The following is a 24,702-nucleotide window of genomic DNA, read 5'->3' on the forward strand; positions in this document are numbered from 1 at the left end:
CAAAAAATCTGGTGGATCCCAATGCCACCACTCGCAGTTTAGCAGGAAACAGCATAGCATACTGGACTTGTAAACCTCTCAGCCTTTTCTTTATCTCCCTAAATCTACTTCTCCTCCGCTGCACCTCGTTGGAATAATCCGGGAAAATGGACACTTTAACCCCATTCAGGACCATCTCCTCATTGTCCCTTGATTGCCGTAGGATAGTGTCCCGGTCTTTAAAATGCAGGATCTTCGCCAGTATAGGACGGGGAGGTCTGCCAGGCGGAAGCGGCCGCATGGGGACTCTGTGCGCCCGCTCCACCGCATATAGGGAAGATAGACCTTTCTCATGAAATAGCTGATGCAACCATTTTTCCACAAACTCTGTGGCATTATCCCCCTCCGTCTTCTCTGGCATTCCCACAATCCGCAGGTTATTCCTTCTGGACCTGTTCTCCAGATCATCTGTTTTGGCATATAAAGCAGCTATGTCCTTAGCAGTTGTTTTTGCCGCCATTTGCAACGGCTGAATATCATCTTCTATGGTGGACACCCTCTTCTCCAATTCAGAGGTGCGCTCAGAAATCTTGTGCAGGTCGTGCCTAATTATAGACACATCTGACCTCAAGCTGCCAACTTGCACTGTGAGCACCTTCAGGGTGCTGTTACAGCTGGCCACAGCTGTCATGATATCTTTTAAAGTGGGCTCTTCATTGGCCGCGGCCTTAGGGCCTACTGTGCTTTTAGCTGGGCGTGCAGGGGTCAATGGCGGCCAATTCACCGCATCCAGGGCCTCACCATCAAGGGATCCGTCCTCCTGTTCAGAGGAGGTATGTGCGTCCGTCTCCTTTCCCTCAGCCCAATCGCCCACATCGCTATCAGTGCGAGCAAACTTGCTCAATTTTGCGGCCGCACTCTGACTCAGCTTTGGCTGTAAGGCCGGCCCCTCTTCTTCCTCGGCGCCTTGCTGGCTCACCTCTGGCCTGTCGGATCGCGGCCCTTTGCTGGACTTCCTCGGCATGTCGGAGCTCACAAATTCACCACCGCACCCTCCGGTCACTTCTCTCCCACCAGGTAAGGTTAAATCAGCGTTTCAGACGGTGCTACCACTCGATTAATCAGGATACTGGCAGGAGCAGCGAGCGGTGCGACTTACTCCATGCGCTCTTAGGCCACGCCCCAAATAAATATATATATATATATATATATATATATACACATACACATACACACACACACACACCAGCCTAGGTATTATGCTCTCCCCCACCTTCTGTTTAGGGATTGTTTATGACATGTATGTGTGTCCTACGTCTATTTATTAATATTAATTATTACTATTAACTCCAAATAATAATGAATATTCCCTTTTACATTGGCAAGCCAGCCAGGAGACAATATTAAATTATATTCAGTATTGATATTAATAATAATAAATCTTTTACATTGGCGAGCTAGGCCCACTGCTAGGAATTTGTTTCTGTGTTTGGCTTTGGTGAAGAAAATCGCTTACTCTGTGAACTAGTCAGGCAACAGAGACGCGGACAGTGGATTCTGTGCATCCAAAGACTGATAATTTGGACAGGTATCTCCGTTTTTCAATCAGAGCTGAACACAGAGCAATATCTATAGCAGAGAATCTAAATCTTTTGTTTTTGTATTTTAACGATTTTCTGTTGCTTTACACGCCCCCTGAACATGTGCGAGCGTCCATAGAAGAAGTCACATACCATCGCTTTGAGAGAACTATCGTCATTGGTGCTGATCAGAAGTCCGGCTGGTCGGGAGAAGGCGTTCCAGGTACTATAGGACCTCTCCTTCAAGCAGCAAATGAAGGACAGGAAAAGACAGCACCAGAGAAGATGGCATCTCAAAAAGTGAGTATGGACTTCTCCACACTACAGCACTTAACAAAACACAGCACATTTAACCCTATCCTCCCCACCACGTACAAGTCAGCAGAAATGCTGTAATCCGATTTGTTGACACAGGCTTGTAGTCATGACAAGCTATTAACAAACGGACAGTATTTTATAAGGCGACCAAACTGCTTCAGATGCTAGCCAAACTTGTGCATACATTTGAGGATAGCATTTGCAAGCCAGAGCATGTTGCACTGGTGTCTCAATTAACAGAGACAATTCCTCCGAACATTCATTGTCCGTGCTATGCCAGTAATTTGAAGCAGGTTTCAGCATTGCGGGCAGGCTGGCAAAGAATGTACAATCTACGGTTGAACGAGAAACGCAGGTGGCTAGAATAGAGTCACAGTTAGTGGAGCTGCAGAGGCAGAAGGAGGAAATTGAGCTTGGTTGACTCAGTCGTATGCCGAGATCAAGGCCTTCAAGGAGGCTTGCCTCTACTGACGTGATGGTGCTGTTAGGTCCCAGCTGATGACTGGCATGCAACAGGTCATCAACAATTTTTCCAAAATGGTGCCTGCCCTTTCTTTTTCCTTAAAGGGGTATTCCCATCTTAGACAATGGGAGCATATCCATTGTCTGATAGGTGTGGGTCTGCTGGGACCCGCACCTATATCGAGAACGGAGCAGGGAGCGCTGTGGCTGGAGGACCCCAGATTTCCCGGGGTCCATCCACCACCAAGCGCTAATCCCTGCCTCTCCCATAGAAGTGAATGGAAGCGTGCCGCGCATGCACGGCCCATGCTCCCATTCATTTCTATGGGGCAGACAGCAATAGCCGAGCCAGCGCTCGGCTATTTTTGGCGGCCCCATAGAAATGAATGGAGGGCGGCTTTGCATGCGCAGTGCGCTCTCCTTCACTTTCGGAGCTCCGTTCTCGATATAGGTGTGGGTCCCAGATATGCCCCCATTGTCTGAGATGAGAAAACCCCTTTAAAGTCAGGGCCAGAATCTCCAAAAATGTTGCCTTGTCCAGGGGCAAAATTTGAGCCTATCCAGAATAACAGAAATTGTCACTCTGATATGATAAAATCTGAAACTCTCAGCCAATATATTTTGATCAAAACACATCTGTGCACACCTACCTGCGCCAGGGTGGTTTCAGTCAGGCAGGTTCTATGCTAAACCTACCTATGCCATTGGGCATCTACATTCAGGAGAGCAGACCCTGCACATATAGTGCGCTGCTCCTACCGTAGTTACCTCTGTGTGCATTGTAAAAGGGGATATTAATTATTAAAGGATTTCTGTCATCAGAAATAACGTTATGTAGCTGACTGACATTAGAGATGTGCTAATGTCAGCAGTACATAACAGTATGCTTTATAACTCCCTGTCTGCCGCCGTTCTCTTAAAATAAAGACTTTTGAAATATGCTAATACCTCTAGGTGTATAGCATAGGTATAAGGAAGCATTGTTACTGTGGGGGCACTCTGACAGTATCGGCTTAGCAGAATTATTCTTGGGGGACACTAAGTTTGTGGCACTATTACGTTCAGGGTTGCAATTTTTTGTAGGCACAATAGGTCAATAATTATTGAAATTGGAACTGTGTGGTACTACCATTTTCAGGGGAACTATGTTTTTGCAGTATAGCATTTGGTAGCACTGGGGAGAACAGTAAGTACAGTTTTGGGTTGTTGAGAGGGTAGGGAGGAGGATAGAAAAGTAAAAACCTAAGATGTATGAACAATATAAGTCATAATGGCCAGAAATAGTCTCCTTATATACTAATACACTTGGCAGCTTATTCTGAAGAGTCACCTGAAATGACTGGTACACTTAAAAAATAAAATTAATTAAGAAAATCTTCATTACCGGTTGTACATATCTGCCATCATTTCTACTTCAAGTTCTGCTGCCAATTGCTGGGCTCTTAATGGGTCCATGTTATTGCTTTATGTAATAAGTACTCCTATAGGAGATACATAAACAAAGAAATATAAATTATAAAATACTGTATAACTGAAATGCAAGGGAAATATATACAATTTACTGCAAATGATTATTTTCATGCACTGAGTTGCACTTTCAGAAACATTCAGTCACAATAGTCACTCAGTCCAATTAACCACTTCCTGACATGAGCAGCAAAAAGCGGGTTCCTGACATGTACCGTACAGCACACTGATAAAGCAAGCGCAGAAGCTGTTACTGACAGCCATGCCCCTGATGTATCTGCCAGCATTGCTGAAACCGCTGATGCGGTCAATGCTGACTGCTGCATGTATGGGGTTCGCAGAGGGAGGGGGCTCCCTCTCTGAACCCATGAGCTCCCTGCTTTGCAACGACAGGGGAGGGGAGGGGGGGGGGGGGGCAATGGCTGCTATGACAACCTCAGGCCTTGCAAAGACCTTGGGGCCTGCCAACTATGGAGGCTTATGAGGCCCAGCAGTACACTGCAGTACAATACAGCATGTACTGCATTGAAACAGGAATCAAACCCTGAAAAGTTGAAGTCCCATAGTGGGACAAAAATAAAAATACTTAGAAAAAAATAATAATAATAAAACACCCCTTGCTCTCATCAAGCCATGTACAATTAAAAATAAATAAATAGACATTACATATCGCTGCATCAGTCACTAGCAGTTCTTTAAAAAATAAATAAAAAAATCACATGATCTGCTCAGGAAGGTGAACGGACTAAATAAAAAAAATATATAACTGTGCCAAAGTAGCCATTTTCTGGTCACCTTGCCTCACAAAAACCATAATAGGGGGTGATCAAAGAGTACTATTTACCCCAAAAATTGTATCAATCAAAAAAAAATCAACTCATCTCTAAATGACCCCTCACAAAAGACCATCTGCAGGAAAGAAAGGAAAAAAATAAAAAGAACACTAGATATCACTGCCTCTGTAATGAACTGCTCCAATATCACATGATCTACCCTGCCAGAACAGCACATTTTTGGTCACCTTCCCTTACAAAAATCATAATATTGAGCAAAGAAAATTTTGTTTCCACACCCACATGGTATGAAAGAAAACATTACTGCACCCACAATGGTGGTCACTTCGAGTGCCATTTAGAGGTGAAATTTGAATATCTTTTTCTTCCACACTTGTCCCTTCCACATAACTTTCTAATGTGCTTTGATACAGCACTTTGGGAACATCCAACTTCTTTTGCAATTACCTTTTGAGGCTTTACCTCCTTATGGAGGGTGTCAATGATTGTTTTCTGCACAACTGTCAGGTGAGCAGTCTTTCCCACGATTGTGGTTCCTACTGAATCAGACAGAGACAATTTAAAGGCTCAGGAACCCTTTGCAGGTGTTATGGATTAATTAGCGGACTAGAGTGCGACACTTTAAGCCTAGAATATTGAACCTTTTCACAATCTTCAAATTTTCAGAGATTGTGAATTTGGGGTTTTCATAAGCTGTAAGCCGTAATCATCCAAATTATAAAAAATAAAGGCTTGAAATATCTCGCTTTGCATGTAATCAGTCTATCTCATATATTAGTTTTACCTTTTAACCCATAGAGGACGCGCGCCGTACATGTACGGCGCTACCGGACGTGACTTAAGGACCAGCGGCGTACATGTACGGCGCAAGATCCACTGGGCTCTGGGTGAAAATCGCGGGGGGGGCGGAGCGCAATGGCTGCTCTTACCGACAGGTATAAATTGACTACCAACTAAGGGCTTTATTAATTTATAATTTACCGTACATTTATAATATACTAGTGCCAAATGCAAATTTCCACCAACTAACTACCAACTAATATAATATATATTATAAATAATATATAAAATATTGGTATAAATTATCGGCCTAAAATTTCACCGAATATCGGTATCTGCTCTAAAAAAAAAAATCTATATCGGTCGATCCCTAGTGAAGATGGCACATCGCAGCGCCAGAAGCACATGTGAGCCGCGGGGCGGGGAGAGGTGTCCGGTGCTGAACTGGTCACCTCCGAGGTGAGGCAGGGGGACATCAGTGTTTTGGGTCCCCTGCCAGCGCTGCGATTAGCTGGAACAACGCTCCAGCCAATGGCAGCGCTATAGCTGCACAGGAAAGGGCAGAACCTCCCTGCATGCAGCCATTCTAACTGGTGACTGCATGCTGAGAGGTTCTTTGCTTCTCTGTGCTCGATCCGCTGGGATTTGTGGTTCTACCACAGCTTTCACAGCCTTTACTGCTCCTGTAAAGGGAAGAAGAAGGAAGAACATCTGGCACATCTGCAGCAGTGATTTATTTTTTCTGCAGCAGAAGTTCCAGATCCCTAATCCAACCCCCTTCCCAAGCCCTAATCCCGGTCCTTATCCCCATTCTCTCTCCTCCCTCCCCTTACCCCCACCGCTCCCGTCCGATTTTGCCTGCGGCGAAGAAATTTGTAATTTTTTTGTCACTTTTTTAAAAAAATAATTCCTGCTCCAAGTGCTGATCAGTCCGTACCTCACTGCTCAGCACCCCTTTGGCGCAGATATATATTTTTTCATCTGTCCCTTTTCGTTTTTATTTTTTTGTAATCGTTAGAATTTTATATACCAGCATATATATACAGGGTGGGCCATTTATATGGATACACCTTAATAAAATGGGAATGGTTGGGGATATTAACTTCCTGTTTGTGGCACATTAGTATATGTGAGGGGGGAAACTTTTCAAGATAGGTGGAGACCATGGCGGCCATTTTGAAGTCGGACATTTTGAATCCAACTTTTGTTTTTTCAATAGGAAGAGGGTCATGTGACACATCAAACTTATTGGGAATTTCACAAGAAAAACAATGGTGTGCTTGGTTTTAACGTAACTTTATTCTTTCATGAGTTATTTACAAGTTTCTAACAACTTATAAAATGTGTTCAATGTGCTGCCCATTGTGTTGGATTGTCAATGCACCCCTCTTCTCCCACTCTTCACACACTGATAGCAACACCGAAGGAGCAATGCTAGCACAGGCTTCCAGTATCCGTAGTTTCAGGTGCTGCACATCTCGTATCTTCACAGCATAGAAAATTGCCTTCAGATGACCCCAAAGATAAAAGTCTAAGGGGGTCAGATCGGGAGACCTTGGGGGCCATTCAACTGGCCCACGACGACCAATCCACTTTCCAGGAAACTGTTCATCTAGGAATGCTCTGACCTGACACCCATAATGTGGTGGTGCACCATCTTGCTAGAAAAACTCAGGGAACGTGCCAGCTTCAGTGCATAAAGAGAGAAACACATCATCATGTAGCAATATCGCATATCCAGTGACCCCCTTAGACTTTTATCTTTGGGGTCATCTGAAGGCAATTGTCTATGCTGTGAAGATACGAGAGGTGCAGCACCTGAAACTACGGATACTGGAAGCCTGTGCTAGCATTTCTCCTGCGGTGTTGCTATCAATGTGTGAAGAGTGGGAGAAGAGGGTTGCATTGACAATCCAACACAATGGGCAGCACATTGAAAACATTTTATAAGTGGTCAGAAACTTGTAAATAACTCATGAAAGAATAAAGTTACGTTAAAACCAAGCACACCATTGTTTTTCTTGTGAAATTCCCAACAAGTTTGATGTGTCACATGACCCTCTTCCTATTGAAAAAACAAAAGTTGGATTCAAAATGGCCGACTTCAAAATGGCCGCCATGGTCACCACCCATCTTGAAAAGTTTCCCCCCTCACATATACTAATGTGCCACAAACAGGAAGTTAATATCACCAACCATTCCCATTTTATTAAGTTGTATATCAATATAAATGGCCCACCCTGTGTGTGTGTGTATATATGTTATATATTTGGAAAAAAATAACTGGCAGCACCATCCAAAACAATGTAAGAAACTAAGAAGGGTGCAACGCCCGAGTATGGTAACTGGTGCTTACCCACTTATACGGAACAGAAAAATCGGACTGCACTCCAGATAAATCTTCAATAAAGTGTATATTTATTTACCCATACGGTGGCAAAAGCGACGTTTCGGCTCATACATGAGCCTTTCTCAAACATTGGTAAGAAGTGAGCAAGTTACATATAAAGGTGTGTCAATTATAACAATTGGTGCTTCAACTTAATTGATACTTTAACCACCTCAGCCCCTATAGCTTAAACACCCTTAATGACCAGGCCACTTTTTACACTTCTGACCTACACTACTTTCACCGTTTATTGCTCGGTCATGCAACTTACCACCCAAATGAATTTTACCTCCTTTTCTTCTCACTAATAGAGCTTTCATTTGGTGGTATTTCATTGCTGCTGACATTTTTACTTTTTTTTGTTATTAACCACCTCCGGACCGCTGTACGCAGATTCGCGTTCCGGAGGTGGCAGCGCTGCGCACAATCACGCATATACGCGTCATCTCGCGAGACGCGAGATTTCGCTCCAAGCCGGCCCGCGCATGCGCATCGCGGGCCGGCAAAATTCAAAGAAGAAGTTCGTCACCAGCCTGCCAACAACGATCATTGGCTGGCAGGCTGGCGATTTTTAAAAAATCCAATCAAAAGTCATATAACAGATCATATTAGTAAATATGATCTGTTATATGGCTTCTCTGCTCCTCTGCTGGTCCTTTTCGTCGGTTGGATCCAGCAGAGAAGCAGACTGAACTGTAAGTACACCAAACACTTCACTGTAGCCCCTGATCACCCCCCTGCACCCCAATTAACCCTTTGATCACCCCTTTGATCGCCCCTGTCAATCACCAGTGAAAGGAAAAAAAGTGATCAGTGTAAACTGTCACTTTTTTTTTTTCACTAGTATTGGCTGTTAGGTTTTAGGGATAGTTTAGGCCCCTTGGTTAGGTAGTTAGCGTCAGTTAGCGCCCAGCCCACCGCAGTCACTTTTATTCGCTGAATAGCGTATCGCTAATCAGCATTTGTACTTTTATAGTATCTGTAAGTGATCAAAACTGATCACGGTCAGATCTATAATAGTATTAGTGTCACTTTAGTTCGCCCTCCACCCAAAACGCAGTGTTTGCCCGATCAGGCCTGATCGGTCGCCCACACGTGCGTTCACCCACGCCCGCCCCACCGCAGTGACAAAAAATATATATTTTTTGATCACTGCACATTCATTTTACACGCACTGCGGCGATAAAAAAATCAGTTTTGATATTTTTTATCAACCGCAGCGGCCTCCGGTACTTCGCTTGCCTCCCCTTTGTAAGACAGGCTTGCTTTTTTTCTTGGGTAGTCTCAGGGAATACCCCTAAATTTAGTAGTCCAAAATGTCAAACAGGGGGTATTCTTCTGAAGAGGCCTACAGGATTCTGACCCAGTCGGATGAGGAGTGGGAACCCTCATCTGATGAATCTAGCGGGTCAGAATATGAACCTGTGGAAAGCAGTGGCTCTCTGACCCAAAGTTCGGACGAGGAGGTGGAGGTCCCTGGCAGCACCAGGCGTACCCGGCCCCGTGTCGCTAGACCACAGGTTATGCAGGATCCGCTTCAAGAGCAGCAGAGTGGGGCTGTCGCTGCCGGATCACGTGGTGAGGCATACACCAGCAGCGCAGCCCTCCCTGGACCTAGTACCAGCAATGCCGTACAACATGGTGACGTGGCGAGCACCAGAAGGGCAGTTGAAGCTGGTACGGTGGCACGTGCACTAGTTACCCCGTCGCAGCCACCGCACAGACAGGCCCGTAGAGCCCCTAGAATCCCTGAGGTGCTGGCAAACCCTGATTGGCAGTCACCAACTTCAGCCGCACCTGTAGTTCCCCCTTTCACCGCCCAGTCTGGAGTTCGGGTTGAGACGGCTCAAATCGGTTCGGCCCTGGGATTTTTTGAGCTGTTCTTGACTGCGGAGCTCTTGGACTTAGTCGTGGCAGAGACCAACCAGTATGCCACACAATTTATATCCGCCAACCCGGGAAGCTTTTATGCCCAGCCTTTCCGGTGGAAACCAGTCAAAGTTTCCGAACTTAAAATTTTTTTGGGCCTTCTCCTCAACATGGGCCTGACAAAAAAGCATGAATTGCGGTCATATTGGTCAACGCACCCGATTCATCACATGCCCATGTTCTCTGCTGCTATGTCCAGGGCACGATTTGAGGCCATCCTCCGTTTCCTGCATTTTAGCGACAACACCACCTCCCGTCCCAGAGGCCACCCAGCTTTTGACCGGCTCCACAAAATTCGGCCCCTCATAGACCATTTCAACCAGAAATTTGCAGATTTGTATACCCCCGAGCAAAACATCTGCGTAGACGAGTCCCTAATACATTTTACCGGGCGCCTTGGCTTCAAACAGTACATCCCAAGCAAGCGTGCCCGGTATGGGGTCAAATTGTATAAGCTTTGTGAAAGGGCCACAGGCTATACCCACAAATTTCGGATCTATGAGGGAAAAGATCAGACCCTGGAGCCGGTCGGTTGCCCTGACTACCTGGGGAGCAGTGGGAAGACAGTCTGGGACTTGGTGCCACCCTTATTCGGCAAGGGGTACCATCTTTATGTGGACAATTTTTACACAAGTGTGGCCCTCTTTAGGCATTTGTTTCTAGAACGGATTTGCACCTGAGGCACCGCGCGAACTAGTTGCGTGGGCTTCCCCCAACGGCTTGTAACCACCCGTCTTGCAAGGGGGGAGAGGGCTGCCTTGTGTAACGAAGAACTGTTCGCGGTGAAATGGAGAGACAAGCGTGACGTTTACATGCTCTCCTCCATTCACGCAGACACGACAATCCAAATTGAGCGAGCAACCCGTGTCATTGAAAAGCCCCTCTGTGTCCACGACTATAATGCGCTCATGGGAGGGGTGGACTTCAATGACCAGATGTTGTCTCCGTATTCAGTTTCCCGCAGAACCAGACGCTGGTATAAGAAGGTGTCTGTATATTTAATTCAATTGGCGCTGTACAATAGTTTTGTTCTCTACAGTAAGGCTGGGAGAACACGATCTTTCCTCAAATTCCAGGAAGAGATCATCGAGAACCTCCTTTACCCAGGAGGTTCCGTGGCCCCATCCACCAGTGTAGTTAGCCGTCTACACGAGCGACATTTCCCCAGTGTCGTTCCTGGTACCTCAACCCAACCGTCACCCCGAAAAAGATGTCGTGTCTGTAGCAGGAGTGGAATAAGGCGTGACACCCGCTATTTCTGTCCTGACTGTCCTGACCACCCTGCCCTATGCTTTGGTGAGTGTTTCCGGAAGTACCACACACAGGTACACCTAGCATAGGGATTGCATCTCACAGGACAGGCACACAGGGCTATTAGGGCCCTTTTACTCTCAGCTGCTGCAAACCTCTCCTTTCACCTGGGATAAAGTGCATAACGTACTTCGCCACATCTTTGGGCGATTTGCGCTTTGCACATTGTCCCATGGGGAAGGAGAGGTTTGTTCTATAAAGGTAAAAAAAACTAAACAAAAAAAAAATTACCGGTAAGTAAAAAAGTTAAAAAAAGTTAATATGTTCTGTTCTAAAGTTAATAAAGTTATTGCTTTGCGGCCTGGTTTTTTCTTTTTTGTTTTGTTTTTTTTTACCTTTCAGGTGGACCAACCGATGGACTAGCTGCAGCACTGATGTGCATTCGGACAGAAGCATTGCGCTGCTGTCAGATTACACGCAAGTCGGTGTATGCGGCGCTGCAAGACGAGATTTCTCCTCTGCAGTAAAAGATATGTTTGCCGAGGCATATGAGCTGAGGAGGTGGCGGTGTTCATATACTTTGGCAAACACTTTGTATATATATAAAAAAAAAAATCCCGGCAATGATTTATTCATCCACATCGATTGATGTGAATGGAGAAATCTGGTTTGCCAGGGCATACGAGCTGAAGTGGGTATGGATGTTGGGCGGAGCTCCTATGTCCTGGCAGACGCCTTTCCCCTCCTTTTTCTTTTTTTGGCAGAGATTTTTTCATCCACATTGATCGATGCGAATGAAGAAATCTGTGCTGTTCATTTTTTTCTTTCAGCCCAGAGGCTGAACGGAAAAAAAAAATCTCATTACCCGTATGCTCAATATAAGGAGAATAGCAGAAACTCCTAATGCTGGGCATACATGTAATGATTGCGGAGACCCTCAAATGCCAGGGCAGTACAAACACCCCACAAATAACACCATTTTGGAAAGAAGACACCCCAAGGTATTCGCTGAGGGGCATATTGAGTCCATGAAAGATTGAAATTTTTGTCCCAAGTTAGCGGAAAGGGAGACTTTGTGAGAACAAAATCAAAAAAATCAATTTCCGCTAACTTGTGCCAAATTTTTTTTTTTTCAATGAACTCGCCATGCCCCTCATTGAATACCTTGGGGTGTCTTCTTTCCAAAATGGGGTCACATGTGGGGTATTTATACTGCCCTGGCATTTTAGGGGCCCCAAAGCGTGAGAAGAAGTCTGGTATCCAAATGTCTAAAAATGCCCTCCTAAAAGGAATTTGGGCCCCTTTGCCCACCTAGGCTGCAAAAAAGTGTCACACATCTGGTATCTCTGTATTCAGGAGAAGTTGAGGAATGTGTTTTGGGGTGTCTTTTTACATATACCCATGCTGGGTGAGATAAATATCTTGGTCAAATGCCAACTTTGTATAAAAAAATGGGAAAAGTTGTCTTTTGCCAAGATATTTCTCTCACCCAGCATGGGTATATGTAAAATGACACCACAAAACACATTCCCCACCTTCTCCTGAGTACGGAGATACCAGATGTGTGACACTTTTTTGCAGCCTAGGTGGGCAAAGGGGCCCATATTCCAAAGAGCACCTTTCGGATTTCACAGGTCATTTTTTACAGAATTTGATTTCAAACTCCTTACCACACATTTGGGCCCCTAGAATGCCAGGGCAGTATAACTACCCCACAAGTGACCCCATTTTGGAAAGAAGAGACCCCAAGGTATTCGCTGATGGGCATAGTGAGTTCATAGAACTTTTTATTTTTTGTCACAAGTTAGTGGAATATGAGACTTTGTAAGAAAAAAAAAAAAAAAAATCATCATTTTCCGCTAACTTGTGACAAAAAATAAAAAGTTCTATGAACTCACTATGCCCATCAGCGAATACCTTAGGGTGTGTACTTTCCGAAATGGGGTCATTTGTGGGGTGTTTGTACTGTCTGGGCATTGTAGAACCTCAGGAAACATGACAGGTGCTCAGAAAGTCAGAGCTGCTTCAAAAAGCGGAAATTCACATTTTTGTACCATAGTTTGTAAACGCTATAACTTTTACCCAAACATTTTTTTTTTATCAAAGACATGTAGAACAATAAATTTAGAGCAAAATTTATATATGGATCTCGTTTTTTTTGCAAAATTTTACAACTGAAAGTGAAAAATGTCATTTTTTTGCAAAAAAATCGTTAAATTTCGATTAATAACAAAAAAAGTAAAAATGTCAGCAGCAAAGAAATACCACCAAATGAAAGCTCTATTAGTGAGAAGAAAAGGAGGTAAAATTCATTTGGGTGGTAAGTTGCATGACCGAGCAATAAACGGTGAAAGTAGTGTAGGTCAGAAGTGTAAAAAGTGGCCTGGTCTTTCAGGGTGTTTAAGCACTGGGGGCTGAGGTGGTTAAACGAAATTTAACGATTTTTTTGCAAAAAAAAGACATTTTTCACTTTCAGTTGTAAAATTTTGCAAAAAAAAACGACATCCATATATAAATTTTTCTCTAAATTTTTTGTTCTACATGTCTTTGATAAAAAAAAAATGTTTGGGTAAAAAAAAAAATGGTTTGGGTAAACGTTATAGCGTTTACAAACTATGGTACAAAAATGTGAATTTCCGCTTTTTGAAGCAGCTCTGACTTTCTGAGCACCTGTCATGTTTCCTGAGGTTCTACAATGCCCAGACAGTACAAACACCCCACAAATGACCCCATTTCGGGAAGTAGACACCCTAAGGTATTCGCTGATGGGCATAGTGAGTTCATAGAACTTTTTATTTTTTGTCACAAGTTAGTGGAAAATGATGATTTTTTTTTCTTACAAAGTCTCATATTCCACTAACTTGTGACAAAAAATAAAAACTTCTATGAACTCACTATGCCCATCAGCGAATACCTTGGGGTGTCTTCTTTCCAAAATGGGGTCACTTGTGGGGTAGTTATACTGCCCTGGCATTCTAGGGGCCCAAATGTGTGGTAAGTAGTTTGAAATCAAAATGTGTAAAAAATGGCCGGTGAAATCTGAAAGGTGCTCTTTGGAATGTGGGCCCCTTTGCCCACCTAGGCTGCAAAAAAGTGCCACACATGTGGTATCGCCGTACTCAGGAGAAGTTGGGGAATGTGTTTTGGGGTGTCATTTTACATATACCCATGCTGGGTGAGATAAATATCTTGGTCAAATGCCAACTTTGTATAAAAAAATGGGAAAAGTTGTCTTTTGCCAAGATATTTCTCTCACCCAGCATGGGTATATGTAAAATGACACCCCAAAACACATTTCCCAACTTCTCCTGAGTACGGAGATACCACATGTGCGACACTTTTTTGCAGCCTAGGTGGGCAAAGGGGCCCACATTCCAAAGAGCACCTTTCGGATTTCACTGGTCATTTTTTACACATTTTGATTTCAAACTTCTTACCACACATTTGGGCCCCTAGAATGCCAGGGCAGTATAACTACCCCACAAGTGACCCCATTTTGGAAAGAAGACACCCCAAGGTATTCGCTGATGGGCATGGAGAGTTCCTAGAATTCTTTATTTTTTGTCACAAGTTAGCGGAAAATGATGATTTTCTTTTTTTCTTACAAAGTCTCATATTCCACTAACTTGTGACAAAAAATAAAAACTTCCATGAACTCACTATGCCCATCAGCGAATACCTTGGGGTGTCTTCTTTCCAAAATGGGGTCACTTGTGGGGTAGTTATACTGCCCTGGCATTCTAGGGGCCCTAATGTGTGGTAAGTAGGCAAATGACCTGTGAAATCCAAAAGGTGCTCTTTGGAATGTGGGCCCCTTTGCCCACCTAGGCTGCAAAAAAGTGTCACACATGTGGTATCGCTGTATTCAGGAGAAGTTGGGCAATGTGTTTTGGGGTGTCTTTTTACATATACTCATGCTGGGTGAGAGAAATATCTCGGCAAAAGACAACTTTTCCCATTTTTTATACAAAGTTGGCATTGGACCAAGATATTTATCTCACCCAGCATGGGTATATGTAAAATGACAACACAAAACACATTGCCCAACTTCTCCTGAGTACGGGGATACCAGATGTGTGACACTTTTTTGCAGCCTAGATGCGCAAAGGGGCCCACATTCCTTTTATGAGGGCATTTTTAGACATTTGGATCCCAGACTTCTTCTCACGCTTTAGGGCCCCTAGAATGCCAGGGCAGTATAAATACCCCACATGTGACCCCATTTTGGAAAGAAGACACCCCAAGGTATTCAATGAGGGGCATGGCGAGTTCATAGAATTTTTTTTTTTTTGGCAAAAGTTAGCGGAAATTGATATATTTTTTTTTTTCTCACAAAGTCTCCCTTTCCGCTAACTTGGGACAAAAATTTCAATCTTTCATGGACTCAATATGCCCCTCACGGAATACCTTGGGGTGTCTTCTTTCCGAAATGGGGTCACATGTGGGGTATTTATACTGCCCTGGCATTCTAGGGGCCCTAAAGCGTGAGAAGAAGTCTGGAATATAAATGTCAAATTTTTTTTACGCATTTGGATTCCGTGAGGGGTATGATGAGTTCATGTTCATTTTATTTTTTGACACAAGTTAGTGGAATATGAGACTTTGTAAGAAAAAAAATTTCCGGTAACTTGGGCCAAAAAAATGTCTGAATGGAGCCTTATAGGGGGGTGATCAATGACGGGGGTGATCAGGGAGTCTATATGGGGGGATCACCCCCCTGTCATTGATCACCCCCCTATAAGGCTCCATTCAGATGTCCGTATGTGTTTTGCGGATCCGATCCATGTATCAGTGGATCCGTAAAAATCATACGGACATCTGAATGCAGCCTTACAGGGGGGTGATCAATGACAGGGGGGTGATCAATGACAGGGGGGTGATCAGGGAGTCTATATGGGGTGATCACCCCCCTGTAAGGCTCCATTCAGATGTCCGTATGTGTTTTGCGGATCCGATCCATGTATCAGTGGATCCGTAAAAAACATACGGACATCTGAATGCAGCCTTACAGGGGGGTGATCAATGACAGGGGGGTGATCAGGGAGTCTATATGGGGTGATCACCTCAGTCATTGATCACTCCCCTGTAAGGCTCCATTCAGATGTCCGTACGTGTTTTGCGGATCCGATCCATGTATCAGTGGATCCGTAAAAATCATACGGACATCTGAATGCAGCCTTACAGGGGGGTGATCAATGACAGGGGGGTGATCAGGGAGTCTATATGGGGTGATCACCACCGTCATTGATCACCCCCCTGTAAGGCTCCGTTCAGACATCCGTATGCGTTTTGCGGATCCGATCCATCTATCAGTGGATCCGTAAAAATCATACGGACATCTGAATAGAGCCTTACAGCGGGGTGATCAATGACAGGGGGGTGATCAATGACAGGGGGGTGATCAGGGAGTCTATATGGGGTGATCAGGGGTGATCAAGGGTGAATAAGGGGTTAATAAGTGACAGGGGGGGGGGTGTAGTGTAGTGGTGCTTGGTGCAACATATTACTGAGCTACCTATGTCCTCTGGTGGTCGATCCAAACAAAGGGGACCACCAGAGGACCAGGTAGCAGGTATATTAGACGCTGTTATCAAAACAGCGTCTAATATAACTGTTAGGGGTTAAAAAAATCACATCTCCAGCCTGCCAGCGAACGATCGCCGCTGGCAGGCTGGAGATCCACTCTCTTACCTTCCGTTCCTGTGAGCGCGGAAATCTCGGCTTTCGCGAGAGGACGCATATATGCGTCCACCCAGAAGAGCAGGGCCGCCGCCAGGACGCAATCCTGCGTACGGCGGTCCTGAGGAGGTTAAAAACATATAATCAAAAGGATATTACAAATATGCCAAAACACATCAGATTTGATATAATTAGTAAGGTGACGAGTGCAGTAAGTGCATAAAGTGCATGATATATCAAAATTCCATATCATATTTCTCCAAATACATAATTCTTCACAGCTGCATTATCTACAAACGTGTTACTGCATAAACCATAATGATACACATGTGCAGGAGGAGGGAATTAGTTAATTGATACCTGGGGGAAGTGATAGCGACCACGTAGACCAACGCGCTGTACAGCGGGTCGTTGTGATGCCTATGCGCATGTCCCGATAGCTGCCACGTCATTGTCAGGCGCCCGCCCGGAGACGCACGTGCGTCGCATAGTCACATGTCAGGTGACGTAAGCGGCGCACAATGCAATGACCCGCGGCATCCTGCACAATAGCTAGAGGAGGAAGCGCATGCGCATCAGGCGTCTCCAATCTGGTGACCGCCATATTGGAAAGGGGAGCATTGCCCACTCATTAGTTTATTCTATATAAACTGCCGATTGCCATTCCACAAGAAGTCACTATGGGTCAATCCCATGTTCGAGCAGGTTAGAAGAGTCTCCACCTTTTTCAAGTAGGAGGCTCAATTCCAATCGTTACCCCAGTTCTGCAGGCACGTCAGTGCCATCAGTGCTGTGGGTCCCAGACCCGCTGGAATACATGACTGGGAGGGTTCTCCTCATTTCTATGTATCAGAACGGTACCTAATTATAGGTCGGCAGTAAGCAGCATAAGCATAAATTCTATCCCACCTCAGAATTGGGGAAGGGAAAGACAAGAATGGGGGACAAATGATTCCTCCATTCTGCGCCATCGGGACATATGCAAGAATCACAAAGAAACAATATCATGAAAGAAAAAAAGGAATTTCCACGTGGGCCCCTCATCCACTGTCCAGGTTCATCAATTCTCCAAGATACCTTCTCTAAAGGTGTAGGTGTACCTAGGATAATGAAATAAAAAATCAGTGATGTATATATTCCAAACACTATAAACAAAAAGTACTGTGGCTTGTTTCACATTTATCTTTGTTACTAATTTTTCTCTTTTTTTTTGAGAAATATTTTTACCAATGAATCAGTCTACTGCAGGAAAGTTACTTAGAGCACAACCAAGACATCATAGGGCAAACTCCCCTCCTCACATTCCACCAACATATCTATAGTCTATATTCAGTCCATTAGGATGTAAGCTGTTTAAAGTCTGGATCCAATACATTTCTCTTTTTTTAAGTAGGGATATCCGATCCCCACCCCTCTGTGGCATATGCACCTGATCTATGATCCAGCACCTGAGATATTTTTCACTATGCTTTTTCAAGCCAAAATGTCTGGGAACTGGGAGATCTGTGCGTCCCTTTCTGATGGTATAGCGATGATTATTCAATCTAGTCTTTAAGTCGGTGGATGTTTCACCAACATAAAGAAGTTGACATGGGCATGATAAAATGTATATTACATACGAGGAGTCACATGTCAAATGGAACTTAATAGGGTATGTCTGTCCTGTGCTGTGCTAGGGTGTGTGAACACCCTTGACCTACGTATTAAACGGCAATTGACACAATGAAGGCATGGAAAACATCCAGTGCCCAATGGTGCCAACGTTGTTTGTCTGGTAACTGATTTGGGCCCCGCGTCAGCTCTCACCAGCTGATCTCTGATGTTTTTACATCTACGGTAGGCACATAGCGGCAATGCCCCGAATTCAGGTACCGTTGCCCGGCAACATCTCAATATTGCCCAATGTTTCTTCAGTATTTTATTAATTGCACTACTCTGTTCTGAGTAGGTGGACACGAATATAATTCTATTGTGATTCTTCCTCTCTTTATTCACCCGCAGTAGGGAGTCCCTGTCTACTGCTAGCGCTTTCTGTTTTTGTGCTACCAGCAGTGTATTGGGGTACCCTCGTTGTTTGAATTTGGTGATCATACCATCTACTGTTTTCTCCAAGGTGTCATTCTCTGCCACAATCCTCCTAGCCCTTAAAAATTGCGAATAGGGTAAGTGCTTTACCATACTACGGGGGTGACAGCTCTCATACCTCAACATCATGTTTTTGTCAGTGGGCTTTGTGTAGAGTTCAGTGGATAAGTACCATTTTTTTTTTTACTGGTTGCTTTTGTGCTCAGTTTTTATAATTTTTTTGTTGGTGTAAAAAGTACTTTTAGTATTAGATAGAAATCAACAATTAGTCTTAACGGTAATTGTTTTTCCAGGCGTCCAACATGACAGCACATGGGAGGATGTCAATCCCCATCTCTGTAGGGACAGGAAGTGAGAAGTTTAAAAGGTCCCCCTCCACTCCCCGTCTCCAGCGTTTTCTAAATTACCACACCGGATAGATGCAACTCAATTTTATTTCATTTTCGGTTAGATCATACAAATGTTAACTTTACACTGTAATCAACAAAAGGGGAGGGTAATAGGAGTGCTGTCATGTTGGACTCCTGGAAAAACAATTACCGGTAAGACTAATTACTGATTTCCAGGACGTCCCCCATGACAGCACATGGGAGAATTACCAAATTAATCTCTCAGGGAGGGATCACCGCTTGAAGGACCTTCCGACCAAAGGTCAGATTATGACTGGTCGGAAGATCCCACCTGCAGTGTTTGCAAAAGGTGCTATAACTAGACCAAGTTGCAGCTTGGCATATTTGGTCTACCATAGCGCATGCTCTCTCTGCCCAGGAGGTGGCTACCGCCCTGGTAGAGTGAGCCCTAACTGAAACTGGACAGGACTTGTTTTAAAGATGATAGGATTCCTGGATCGTCTGTTTGAGCCATCTGGTTAGAGTCCTTTTAGAGACTTTCTTCCCTTTACTGGTTTCTCCAATTTGGACGAAAAGGTTATAGTCCCTTCTTTCTGATTCTGTCTCCTGTAGATATTTTAGGACAGACCTTTGGACGTCTAGGCAGTGAAACCGTGACTCTTGTGGATTTCTAGGAGAAGCATAAAAAGAGGGCAGGATTATCTCTTGTTCTCTATGAAAAGATGTTGCCACCTTGGGTAGAAAGCCTGGATCTAATTTTTGAACGAGTCTGTCTTCCAGGATTCTTAAATAGGGTTCTTTTATAGATAGGGCCTGATTCTCCCCTATTCTATGGGCAGAAGTGATTGCCAATAAAAAGGCAGTTTTCCATGATAAGTTTCAGGAAATTGGATTCTAGAGGCTCAAAGGGTGCCTTGCATAGGGAATTAAGTACCAGAGAAAGATCCCACAGTGGCAGTTTGTCTCAAGGTGGGCCCTAATCTGGTTATAGCTTTTACAAATCTCTTAACCCACCGGTGATCGGATAGTCAAAAAAGGTGGATAAAGCAGAAATCTGTATTTTCAATGTACTCGGTCTTAGTCCTAAATCAAACCCCTTCTGTAAAAAAAAATCTAATATTTGTACTACATTAGGGGTATGTACAATCTGGGTGAACCACTGCTAGCCAGGAATTAAATTTTTCCCCAATTTTGTTGTATATTGCTGACGTTACCGGCTTACTGCTTTTCTGTAGGATGGAAATAACAGAATCTGATAATTCCTGCCTTTTTAGCGTCTGCCTCTCAGGATCCATGCTTTCAAGTTCAACTTCTTCAGGTCTGGATGAAGTAACGGTCACTGGGTCAGTAGGTTCGGCATCAGAGGTCGAAATACTGGCTGTTCTAGTGCCATCTTTTTTAGAAGTGGATACCAACTTCTTTTTGGCCAAGCTGGACCTATGAATATGAACTTCCCTGAGCTCTGGCTGATCTTCTTTAGAACTGCTTGGCTTAGCGGAATTGGTGGAAAGGTGTATGCCAGGTTCATATTCCATATTTGCGACATAGCATCTACTCCTAAAGGATTTCCCTTGGGGTCTAGAGAAAAATAATCTTTTGTCTGGGTATTTACCCTGGAGGCAAAGAGATCGACTTGAGGCAATCCCCATTTGCGGCACAGTTCCTGAAATACCTGTTTGTCTAACCTCCATTCCCCTGTATGAAATTTGCTCCTGCTCAGGAAAACTGCCGTGGTGTTTTCTGCCCCTCTTAGGTGTAAGGCTGTAATTGACAGAACAAAAATCAGAGGAAAATCTGCAATTCTCTGAAGTTGAGGGTTCTGAGTTCCTCCTTGGTGTCTGAGGTAGCAGACTGTTGTCATATTGTCTGATAAGATCCTCAGATGCTTTCCCCTCAGGCTCTGGCCTGTGACTCTTAAGGTTTTCAGGACGGCCACCAGTTCTCTTGCATTTGAAGATCTTTGACTTTCCATTGCCGACCAATCTCCTTGAAAAAACTGGCCCCCTACCTGGGCTCCCCAGGCCTTCTTGCTGGCATTGGTAGTCACCATCGTGAATGGACTTTTGTTCCAGCATACTCCTTTTTGAAGATTGGCTGGGTCTATCCACCAGTCTAGTGTATTCTTTACTCTGGTGGGTATAACAGCTAGATAGGATCAGGTTTTGTACTGGTCTGGTATGGTATGGATCTGAGCCCAAGGAACCATGGGAATACAAGAAGTCAATATGCCTAGTACATGCATTGCTTCCATGATAGTACATCTTACTCTTTTCTGGAAGGAAGATATTTCTTTTATAAATGCTATGTGTTTTGGTGCTGGAAGAAAAGATACTTGACTTATGGAATCCAGGAGTGTCCCCAGAAATACCTTCCTGTAATTCATCTGGAAATCCGACTTTTAAGTTGATGAGCCAACCCAGGTCGTGGAGTAGATTCAGAGTTATCTGAAGATGCTTTTACAGGAGTTCTTGTGATTCTGCTGTCAAGAGAAAGTCGTATAAATATGGAACGATTAATACATCCTGATGTCTCCGATGGGCCATGATCTCTACTACTATCTTGGTAAATACTGGAAGTGGTACACTAACCCGTCTAATTTTATTGCAAACCTGAGCTATTGATGGTGCTCTGGATTTATGGGAACGTGGTAATAAGCATCCATAAGGTCGATCGTGCACATTAATGCTCCTGGTGTAATGAGAGGGATTGCTGTCTGGACTGATTCCATCTTGAATTTCTAATAACGGACCCATCTGTTTAGAAACTATACGTTTATTATAGTCCGGAATGTGCCATCAGTTTTTTTAAAAAAAGGAACAGTTTTGAATAGTGGCCTCTGAACTGCTGCGATATTGGAACTGGTGCTATGGCCTCCAGTTTGCAGTTTTTGTATGTCCTGTATCATCTGACTTTTCAAGGAGTTTGTTTGGGAAATTGTCATTCAGAACTTTTTAGGAGGAAGGGATCTGAATTCTATTTTGCAGCCCTCTTGGATCATCTGAAGTACCCAAGGGTTCTGCATAATTTGAGTCCATTTGTGACTGAAGAACTGCAGCCTTCCTCCTACTGGTCTGGTCATTGTTTTCCTGTATTGCTGGTGGTATTTGGAATAAGTAACAACCAATTGCCTTTTCCACCTTTAGGGTAGCTCCACCTTCCGGTCTTGCCTTTCCCTCGTCCAGAAAAATTCTGTGTTTGTCCAGGAGTTCTCCGAAAGGACTGAGACTTCTTAGGCCTTTCCTCCGGGAACCCTTTCTTTTTATCGGCCGCTCTTTCTAGGATTGTCTCCAAGACCGGCCCGAAGACATAAGAACCCGAAAAGGGGATGGAGCATAATTTGTTCTTAGAGGCCAAGTCACCAGACCAGTTTTAGCCATAACGCTCTTCTGGCCGTATTGGCTAACGTGCCTTTTTTGCAGCAAAACGTATCGATTCGGCTGACGCATCCTTCAGGAAAGCTGTAGTTACTTTTAAGAGGGAAACCGAATCCAGAATCTTTTCTCTAGATGTTTTAAGTTTGAGGTCGTTCTCCAATTGGTTTAGCGACAGCCCCATCGCTCTGACTACCGATGTCGTCGCAATATTGGTGTTAATTAAGGCTGACGAGCATTCCCAGGTTCTTTTAAGTGGGCCTTCGGTTTTCCTATCCATAGGATCCTTCAAGTGAGAAGAGTCCTCAAATGGAATAGATGTTTATTTTGCTTCTTTGGCCACCTGAACATCTATTTTAGGTAAATCGTCCCACAATTTTGTATCCTCTGGATTGAGCAGTAGACGACTTTAACTCCCTTGGGATAGTTAACTTCCTTTCTGCCTCTCCATACTCCTCTAAAATTATTTCTTTTAAATTAGCATTGACCGGAAATAATTTTCTTTTCTTGGCTCTCAAACCACCAAACATCTCGTCCTGAACAGATCTAGATGGCTGCACGTCCTCTATCTCCATAGTCTCTCTTACTGCATAAAGTAAGGAATCCAGGTCCTCCAAAGAAAATAAATACTTTATTGTATCGTCTGAAGTAACAGGAGTCTGACCTGCTTCATCAATTTCACCTTCAGAATAACACGGATCTTCAATGTGTTCATCTGAATCCGATTCTACCTCCCTTCGCATTCTCTTTGGGATAGGAGAGGAGAGTAGAGGAGGAGGGGGTTAAAGAAGATACTGTCGCTTGTACTTCTTCCCGAATCATGCTTCTAAGATCCGTTAGAAAGGATGGTTGCTCTTCCTTAAGAAGTATGGCTATACAGTCTGAACATAGTTGTTTCCTGTATGCCTCCTGCAATTTTTTCCCACAGGTTGCAGATTTCTTCCGTCTTTTCCTAGGTTCAGGGAGGGATTTTTGACCTAAGAAAGAACTGAAGATGCCATACTTTTAATAAATGCAAAACCGTGTAACTACGGTGAAGCTGAAGTAACACTCACATGCCCCTGGGCAGAGGTGTCAGAGACTGTTTGTCTTGGACGACATCAGGTCCTCCATAGTAGGATTCACAGCCTAACCTGGAGAGGTTTCTTCCCCTTCTATGGGGCTTACCTTACTTACTTACCCTTCCTCTGCAGCCGCGATGCTTCTTCTTTTCTAGGGGACTCAACCCCCCGGGGAGTCAACCCTGATGAGAGACCGCATCTGCCGGGTCTCCAGCATCACTACAGGGCGCCACCATCTTGCTTCCGCCGATGCCGGAAGTGACGTCAGACGCTCTCCCACGTGCCCCGAGCGAAGGAGTAAGCGTCCCGCTGAGCCGAGAGCCCCCGGAGGGGAATCGGTCTCAGCCTCTCATCCACCGCGGCCCTCAGGTGAAATGAGACATGCTAGAGAACCCCCAGTGGGGTAGCTAGCCGGGCTATAAAATCTGAGCTGTAATGGGAGAATGGGATCTCCCAACCAGCTCTAGCCCCACAGATCCCCAGAGGGGTAGCTTTCTTTATCTTCTTCTATCTTCTTATCTCCCATGTATAGGAGCTCACTCCCTATCCCTGTAGGGACAAGAAGACACTGGAGATGGGGAGTAAGGGGGGACCTTGTGCTGTCATGGGGGACCTTGTGCTGTCATGGGGGACGTCCTGAAAATAAATTTTAGTTAGGTAGTGTTAGTGTAGATTTTTGCACGCCCTGCACCGGCTGATCAGAAACAGGTAGGTAGTGTAGGTTTATGCGTGCATCCAGCACATTTTTTTTTCTACTCTTTTCTCTATATTTCTAATTTATAACAAGCCCCATCATGTGTGAAAACACTACATACACACCCCCTATTAAATAAAGTTTTACACATTTCACACAAAACACCCCAATAAAATAAAAATGGTCCATCCATCCCAACGAGAGGCATACGCATATCTTGCCTCTGATACTGAGTCGGCCAGTGAGGGAGAAGAGAATGCCACTTTCCTCTACAGCTCTACCCTATCATCATCATCATCCGCTGATGAGGGACCCTCTAGAAGGTGCCCCAGGGTAGCAGCGGAGGCAGCCACCCAGAGTGACCCCATATAGACCCCACCCCCTGACGATTATCAGCCCCAAATTCCAGATTTTGTGGGCAACTCCGGAATACAGATAGACAGTGCGGGCTTAACAGAACAAGATTTTTTTCAAAATCTTCTTCCCTGAAGAGTTTGTAAATTTAATGGTGGC

The 24,702-nt window shown here is 44.4% G+C and overlaps 1 protein-coding gene across 3 annotated transcripts in view; it reads right to left on the bottom strand.

Moving 5' to 3' along the window:
• The window catches only part of TIMM10 (translocase of inner mitochondrial membrane 10), a 168,804-nt gene that overhangs the window by 58,636 nt on the left and 85,466 nt on the right, over positions 1–24,702 (bottom strand). For all 3 annotated transcript variants that reach the window (XM_040437025.1, XM_040437024.1, XM_040437026.1), the window contains exon 2: positions 3,724–3,820. In XM_040437025.1, the coding sequence (XP_040292959.1) occupies positions 3,724–3,794 (71 nt within the window). In that variant the 5' untranslated portion in view covers positions 3,795–3,820. The remainder of the gene's footprint in view (positions 1–3,723; positions 3,821–24,702) is intronic.

Source organism: Bufo bufo, chromosome 6, assembly GCF_905171765.1.
Source record: "Bufo bufo chromosome 6, aBufBuf1.1, whole genome shotgun sequence".
NCBI classification, from domain to species: domain Eukaryota; kingdom Metazoa; phylum Chordata; class Amphibia; order Anura; family Bufonidae; genus Bufo; species Bufo bufo.